The 8,414-nt window shown below is 54.9% G+C and overlaps 1 protein-coding gene across 1 annotated transcript; it reads right to left on the bottom strand.

Moving 5' to 3' along the window:
* Positions 1-2,030: 2,030 nt before the first annotated feature.
* On the bottom strand, positions 2,031-8,409 carry ORAI3 (ORAI calcium release-activated calcium modulator 3). The gene is made up of 2 exons (XM_055365971.2): positions 7,470-8,409; positions 2,031-3,788 (listed from the first exon to the last, which is right to left on the bottom strand). The coding sequence occupies exons 1-2, from the start codon at positions 7,695-7,697 to the stop codon at positions 3,129-3,131; spliced, it is 888 nt and encodes a 295-aa protein (XP_055221946.1). The 5' UTR covers positions 7,698-8,409; the 3' UTR covers positions 2,031-3,128.
* Between the last annotated feature and the right edge of the window lie 5 nt (positions 8,410-8,414).

Here is an 8,414-nt window from a genome sequence, read left to right as displayed (position 1 = left end):
TTAGTGGTTAAATCCAGGGACCGCCTCAAGGTTTTCTGATGAGCCTAGTGGGGCCTAAGTGCCCTTAAATGGGCCTTGTAATAATAAACGAGGTCCTACAGGAACGGGACTGGACTGGTGTGTCCTCCTGACGTCATGGTTCCACTGCCCGCTTCTTTGGCTATGGCGCCCTATGCTCACGGGATGCCGCCGCACAAGGGCAGCAGCGGCCCAGGCCTACCCCTGGAACTCGGGCTGAGGTTTCTGAAGGCTGGGCACCGTTTTGATCCCGTGTGGGCGCAGGCACTCCCAGGAGGTCCCTTTTCCTGAGCTGAGGATGCCCCACGCTCCTGATATGTGTACATCAGGCCCTCGCTATATGGCCTTGGGCAAGTCATTGACCTAAGTTTCAGAGTCTTCCTTTAAACTTGGATGTCAATTTGTACACATCCGAACAGTGCAGAAAAGATCCTTAGAGCCTGGTTTATGCAAATTCACCATTTTAAGTAATAGGAAAAGGTGGAAGGGAGACTTATCCAAGGTCTCACACTACAAGATAGAAGAAGATTAGGATTCTACAATTTTGAGGGAAATAAGGCTGAAAAAAATAATTTACGTGGAGGCATAGGTGTTGAGATCAGATTCCTTTCTGTTCCAGTTGAAAGGCACTGGTAGGAACCTTTCTCAAATCAAAGAGATTCCCGTGTGAGGGGTAGATAGTCCAAGTTCAGTTTCATGGACTAGCTGTGTGATTTTGGGCAAGATCTTCAGCCTTCTTGGGCCTGTTTCCTTATCTCTGAAATGAAAATGATAAAGACTTAACGCTTAAGGTGTTGTGGGAGTTAAATAAGATAACCTATGAAAGTCCCCTAGTATGTGGTAGTTGCTCAAGAAAGAAACTTGAGGCCAGGTGCAGTGGCTAACACTTGTAATCTCAGCACTTTGGGAGGCCAAGGTGGGAGGATCACTTGAGCCCAGGAGTTCAAGACCAGCCTGGACAACATAGTGAGACCCTCCTCTCTACAAAAAAAAAAAAATTTAATTAGCTGGGTTGGTGGGACGTCCTGTGGTGCCAGCTATTTGGGAGGCTGAGGTGGGAGGCTCATGAGCCTGGGAGGTCAAAGCTGCAGTGAGCCAAGATTGCACAGCTGCACTCCAGCCTGGGCAAAAGAGTGAGACTCTGTCTCGGCTGGGCGCGATGGCTCACACCTGTAATCCCAGCACTTTGGGAGGCCAAGGCAGGGGGATCACTACGTCAGGAGATCAAGACCATCCTGGCTAACATGGTGAAACCCCATGTCTACTAAAAATACAAAAACAAAATTAGCCGATCGTGGTGGTGGGCACCTGTAGTCCCAGCTACTTGGGAGGCTGAGGCAGGAGAATGGCGCGAACCCAGGAGGCGGCGCTTGCAGTGAGCCGAGATCATGCCACTGTACTCCAGCCTGGGCAACAGTGCGAGACAGAGCGAGACTCCATCTCAAAAAAAAAAAAAAAGAGTGCTTATACTAAACACTCAGGGAGGGCTGGGTGTGGTGGCTCATGCCTGTAATCCCAGCACTTCGGGAGGCCAAGACAGGTGGATCACCTGAGGTCAGAAGTTTGAGACCAGCTTGGCCAACATGGCGAAACCCCGTCTCTAATAAAAATACAAAAATTAGCCGGGTGTGGCGGCACACACCTGTAATCCCAGCTACTCTGGTGGCTGAGGCAGGAGAATTGCTTGAACCTGGGAGATGGAGGTTACAGTGAGCTGAGATTGCACCACTGCACTCCAGCCTGGGCAACACAAGACTCCGTCTCTAAATAAATAAATACTCAGTGGAAGAGATAGAGACTCTGAACTCAGGGACAAGAGTTCAAAGCCTGTAGCCTTGGAATAACTCTCCCCATTCAGAAGCTGTTGGCCCTTGTTAGCATCTGACAGGGTTACACCTGAAACCCACTCCCCTCCCAGGTCCTGTCCACCCAAACTTGCCACCACCCGGCTCTTGGGAACAAGTAAAGTTATCCTAAGAAGGCCTGCCCTGCATCCCACAGCAACAGGGACATCTGTGAAACACGATTTATTATATAAAACAAGGTGCATCCAAATTCAGTGTCAGAAGAGCTTTGTATTTCAAGGGCTAAGGACTGGACCTTCTCCCTTAAAACCTCCTTACCCAACCCTTGCTAAGGACTCAGGCCTGGGGCAGAGGCTGTCAGTCTCTAAAGACCCCAGCCCTGGACCAGGAGGGGGAGAACAAGTTTGGTGCATAGCGTGGGGCTAGGGCAGTGGGTCAGGCACCATCCCTTCTGCGAGTGGCCACAGGTCACCACGGTGGGGGAAGGTGGGGAGCCTGAACCTCCAAAGATAGGTTCATTGTAGGAAAAGCTAGACCAATGCCTTGGGTAGAAACACCCAAATCCCTCTACAACAACTAAAGCAAGAATGTGGAACCCATCGAAATCTTCCCCCAAAATGCCAACCATAAAATAGATTCTACAGAAATAAAGAAAGGAATCCGAGCACTTTGGGAGTCCGAGGCGGGAGGTTCACTTGAGCCCAGGAGTTTGAGACCAGCCTGGGAACAGCGAAACCCCGTCTCTACAAAAAAATTAGTCGGGTGTGGCAGCACACACCTGTAGTACCAGCTACTCACTACCTGGGAGGCTGTGGTGGGAGCATCTTTTGAGCCTGGAAGGTTGAGGCTACAGTGAGCTGTGACTGTATCACTACACTCCAGCCTGGGAAACAGACTGTCTCAAAAAAAAAAAAAAAAAAATTAAACCAACAATTGGCTGCCTTCTGACCTTCACATCCTGTATAGGAATGGAAATGGTGGCTAAAGTCAGCACTGAAGGTCCCACAAGCTCTCCCTGCCTCCCCTCTATCTACTGCATGATCCTTCAACTGAGGCCAGCCCAGGTGCAGAGTAGCTTGCAAAACCCAAGGGACAGACTGATGGGGAAAATCCCTGGGACTGTGGGAGCTGCCCCAAGGCCCAGCCCAGAGGATCCTGCGGGCAGGAATCTGAACTCCGCCTGAGAGTGGCCACTGGAAGTGGCTCCAGCCAGGGGATGGGGGGATGAGGTCTGTAGGCCCCTGCGTCCTCTTACAGACCCCAGAGGGAGGCAGTGCTTGCAGTGAGTGGTGGCTAACACCAGCCTCACACAGCCTGCAGCTCCCCCTGCAGGCGATTCAGTTCCTCTAGTTCCTGCTTGTAGCGGTCTGTCTTGTGTGCCACCAAGGAGCGGTAGAAATGCAGGGCAAAGGCCACAAACACGAGCCCCACAGGTACCATGATGGCTGTGGAGGCCATGGCTGCTTGCCAGCCTGGCCCATGGGCCCCACCACCACCACAGGCTTGCCGGGGTGGGCAGGCTGGCTCAGCCTGGGACGGTGCTGCAGACGCAGAGGATGGTGGGAGATTGGAAGCTGGACTAAGGGAGGTAGCCACTGGTGCCAGAGTCCCGGGCACCCGGGATGTGGGCACCATGGGGGTCGGTGTGTCCAAGGGAGCCCCAATGGGCACAAACTTGACCCAACCAACCAGGACAACTTCAGCAAGGAAGAGAAAGGTGCCCAGGGCAGTGGAGAAGCCCCAGGCCAGCTCCACGTAGCGGTGCAGTCTCTGGTGTGGTGACTGGTGGACAGAGTTGAGGTTGTGGATGTTGCTCACAGCTTCAATGTGGGGCAGCAGACACGTGGAGACCATGAGTGCAAAGAGGTGCACAGCCACCAGCACGGTGGTGCAGGCACTGAAGGCCACCAGCAGGCCTGGTGGGTACTCGTGGTCGCTCTCCAGCTGCACCTCCACCATGGCCACCTGCAGGGACAAGAGGGGATGTACTGATCTCCCCATAACCTCAACTGTAGAGATTTTTTCCGCCTATTGGGATACATCACTGATACATATCCCTAGGACCTAGAACTGTGCCTGGCAGAAACCAGAGACATTCAGTCTCTGTTGAGTAAACGAATGGACAGCTTTGCAAAGGCTCGGTTCTGTTCTGGTTTCCCCACCTGCCTATCAAGAGGGCTGGATGGCCGGGCGCGGTGGTTCATGCCTATAATCCCAGCACTTTGGGAGGCCAAAGTGTGTGGATCACCTGAGGTCAGGAGTTTGAGACCAACCTGGCCAACATGGCGAAACCCCGTCTCTACTAAAAGTACAAAAATTAGCCAGGCATCGTGGCACATGCCTGTAATCCCTGCTACTTGAGAGGCTGAGGCAGGAGAACTGCTTGAACCCAGGAGGCAGAAGTTTGAGTGAGCCGAGATCACGCGACTGCACTCCAGCCTGGGCAACGAGCAAGACTCTGTCTCAAAAAAAAAATTAAAAATAAAAATAAAAAAAAGGGCTGGATGACATGCTTCTAACAGGTTTACTGCATAGGGATCAAACAGCAGATTCTGGAGCTGGGCTGCCTGGGATCATTCTCTGCTCTAGCTGTGTAGTCTTGAGCAAGTCAGTTCTCTGTGTGCCTCAATTTCCTATCTGGAAATAGAGATTGATAACAGCACCTCCCTGCCTTATAGGGTTGGTATAAACATTAAATGAAATATACATGAAATGGGCTGGGAGTGGTGGCTCACGCCTTTCATCCCAACACTTTGGGAGGCCGAGTTGGGCGGATCACCTGAGGTCAGGAGTTCAAGACTAGCCTGGCCAACATGGTGAAACCCTGTCTCTACTAAAAATATAAAAATTAGCCGGGCGTGGTGGTGTGCGCCTGTAATCCCGGCTACTCAGGAGCTTGGGAGGCTAAGGCAGGAGAATTGCTTGAACCCAGGAGGCAGAGGTTGCAGTGAGCCGAGATCACACCACTGCACTCCAGCCTGGGTGACAGTGTGGGACTCTGTCTCAAAAAAAAAAAAAAAGAAAGATAAGAAAGAAAAGAAAGAAAGAAAAAGAAAGAGGAAAGGAAAGGAAAAGGAAAAGGAAGAAAAAGAAAAAGAACAGTGCCAGGCACAGAGTAAGCACTAGGTATGTGTTTGCTGTTCTTGCTATATAGTGAATGCTAAAGTCTGAGGACAGAGTTTACAAATCGGCACACTGTGGACCACTGCCAGCTTGCAGACGTGTTTTGCTTGGCTCACACAGTGTGTTTCTTAAAAAATGGAAGATGCTGCCAACTTGTAAAACTCAAGAGATTTCTTATATCCCTATTTCCAGATCCCCTTGAAAACTTGGAAGAACTAGCCACATTTGGCCCGCGTTCCTGCATGGCAACTATCAGCTCAAATCAGTCATGGCTGCTCCCCTTGGAAAGGTCATGGGGTCTCTCTCTCTCTTTTTTTTTTTTTTGTTTGGTAGATGCCAGGTCTTGCTCTGTTGCCCAGGCTGGCTGGACTCGAACTCCTGGGCTCCTGGGTTCAAGCGATCCTCCTGCCTTGGCCTCCCAAAGTGCTGGGATGAAAGGTGTGAGCCATCACCCCCAATGTCATGGGGTCTCTTGCTTGCTAGTCCCTACCCAGCCAATTTGGCATCCATACTACCTGCCTGGCCCTTTGCAAACATTTGAGTTGATGACCCTATTCTAGGAATTTATAAATTTGGAGTCTGGAACCAGACGGCTTAGGCTCAAATCCTGCCACTTACTTGCTGTGGGACCTTGGGCAGGTGTCTTAACATCTCTGATCCTCAGTTTCCTCATCTGTAAAATGGCCAGAGTAGCAGTACCCACTTTGTAGGCTAACAGATGATGTATATAAAGGCACTGAGGGCAGTGCCTGGTGCTTAGTGACAGCTGGATACAATTTGTATAATGCTATTCTAACTTAGGCCACCTGAGTTTCAGAAGCCCACTCTCTCCCCATCCCTGGTTCTTGTAGGGTCCATTCGATTGCTCTGGGCCTGGGGAAAGAAGAAGGTAGGTGTAGAGGCTGGCGGGTGGAGGTAGGAAAACAGGGCTGAGTATTTTGGGAAATTGGGCCATGGCAGGTGTCAGGAGGTGTTTTCCACAGACAGGGATCTGGGCCAGGCTTAGTCCTGGTTTCTCCCAGAGCCTGGCCCAGCCTCGGTCACCCCTGCTAGGACTGCGGCCAGTCCTGCCCCCGGAACCTAAACCTCCAGCCCCTTCCTCCTGCGGAGAAGGCTCGGGCCCTTAAGCTGTCACCCCAGCAACCTGCACCTGCATATTCTGCCGTGGAGGGATTGTCTCCTTGGGAACAGGCTGGACCATGGGGTTGACCTCCCTCAGCTTGGGTGGCTGCTTCCTTCCCTCTGCAGGCTGTGCAGATGAAGGGGAGCCAACATCCTGTCCCCAGGTGATGCCCCCATCATGAAAGGTAAGCTGGTCTGTGGATTCTGGGACCCCACATAGAAGACCATAGGCTTATGATGACCCTTAGGGTTAGAGAGTTTCCCTGTCGTTCAAATACGGAGGTTGTGGCACAGACAGGGCAGGGACTGGCCCAGATCCCCTAGCGCCATGGTACCCACCCCAACCGCCTCTGATATCCACCCCCACAGGAGTGCGTTCCCCAAAGTACCTCCTGCAGCTCACTTTCTCCTTTTTCCTGGGGTGAAGGTGGGGAAACCCCAGACTAACAGAGCAGCAACCCTGGGTCCCAGTTCATTCGCTCCTGCCCAGAGGCAAGGCTTTTACTTTCCACACCTGTCCAATTAGCAGGCTAGTCTGAGCCATCCTTGGTACGTGACCTGCTCTGACATGCCTGGCTCACTCTGGGGCGGTTACTTGGCTGGCTACAGAGGGCGCACCCTCCATGATCTCAGTTTCCCACTGGCTTGCAAGGGGGGTGGAGGCCTGTCCAGGGTCACACAGCTGGCCACAAGCAGGGAGGAGCCAGGACTGTGTCTGCTGATCCTCACCCTGGGACCTCCCTCCATCCCACTTCCTGTGAGGCCACTGCTGGGGCAGACCGTTAGCCAACACCGTCCTCCTGCACCTGGGGTTTATCAGCTTGAGACTCGCTTATCAGTTTCCTCATCAGCCTCCTTCCCCAGCGGCTCCCTCCCGGGCATGATCTCTTGTCAGTTTTCCTGGTTGACACTAGCACCCCTTGGGCCCGCTGGAGAGTGGCCACCTTCCCTGGGACGGGCCCACCTTCAGCTGGGTGACCCTTCCACCCAGCTGATCCATCTCGAGCCCCCCACCTGTTGATGCAGCCCCCACCCAGCTGACCTGCCTTTGAAGCTGGCACTGGGACTTAGGAACCACTTCTGCCAGGAACAGGCTCCATCTGGACCACTCTGCCTCATTGTTGCAGTCAACCCCACCGGTGATTTGTTCACCCCACTCCCACTACGACACCTTTAGGACTTTCGTGTCCTCCGGTGGCCCCGTCTCCTGGGGTCCCCTGTACACACACATCCGTAAGAAGGGACTTGCTCAGTCCCGCGGGACCTTGTTCCTTCCCCCTTGACGAAAGCCCCCTTTCCCCTGTCTCCCTTGGGACCTGTTTACTTCGCCCCCCCCCCCCACCCGACCTGTGCCCCCCACGTGCTCTGCCCCACCGGGTGTGACCCCTCCCGGCCCCTCACCATGGCGAAGCCCGAGAGCAGGGCAGACGTGCGGCTGGAAGCTTTGAGCTTGGCCCGGCTGAGGTAGAGGCGGCGCCAGCTGAGCGCCCGCAGCGAGTGCTGACTGGCCCCCATGAGGTCCAGGTAGCCGCGGTGCACGAACTCCCGGTACGTGGCCGAGCCTGCAGGGCTCTCGCCCTCAGGGTTCAGCGGGGCCTGCTCGCCCGCGTCCCCCTCGCCGCCCTTCATCCTGGGGGCGGCGGCACCAGGCGGTCACTACGGGGCGGAAGCGCCTCGGGGGCCCCAGCCAGGCCGGCCCAAGCCCGGGGGCGGCCCCATTCCCAGACAGGGCGAGCAGGATGCAGGCGGCGGGCGCCCAGGAAGAGGCAGCCCCAGTGGAGCAGGAAAAGCAGCGTCTGCGGGGAGCCCCAGGAGCCGGAGCGGGACAGCAGAGGCCAAAACAGGAACTGGGACAGAGGCGGAGCCGGGGCTAGCCACATGATGGGGTGGAGCCGGGGACCAAGTCCCCGCAGTCCCGGGCCCGCAGAGATTCCCCGCGACCCCTACCCACCAAGAACGTTATCCAAGCGCCCGGACCCCACCGAGGTGCACGCCAGCCCCAGCCCCCTCCAAGGTACAGCTGGACACTCCAGGTGTCCACACTTCCAAATCCCTCCCAAAATGAGTCCAGGAGAGGTGAGCCCACTCATCTGTAGGTAGGGACCCCGCAGATACACACACGAACTCCGCGGCCCCGGCTGGAAGATTTTGAGTTTTATAGCAAACCGTATTGTACAGACTCGGGGCCCAGGGGCCCAGCCCGGCTGGGTCCCCCGCTTGCCCCTCGCCGGGCTGCCTCTTCCCTCCCCCAAGCGGCCCCATTCTCAAGCCTCTCGCTATCCCCAGGCCCCACCCCTCCGGCCTTTGGTCCGCCCAGCCCTCCCCCCACCCGCGCACCTCCCTGTT

Source organism: Gorilla gorilla, chromosome 18 (genome assembly GCF_029281585.2).
Source record: "Gorilla gorilla gorilla isolate KB3781 chromosome 18, NHGRI_mGorGor1-v2.1_pri, whole genome shotgun sequence".
In the NCBI taxonomy this organism is placed as follows: Eukaryota; Metazoa; Chordata; class Mammalia; order Primates; family Hominidae; genus Gorilla; species Gorilla gorilla.
The sequence above is the reverse complement of the archived record's forward strand: the minus strand, read 5'-3'. Positions and strand labels throughout refer to the sequence as shown.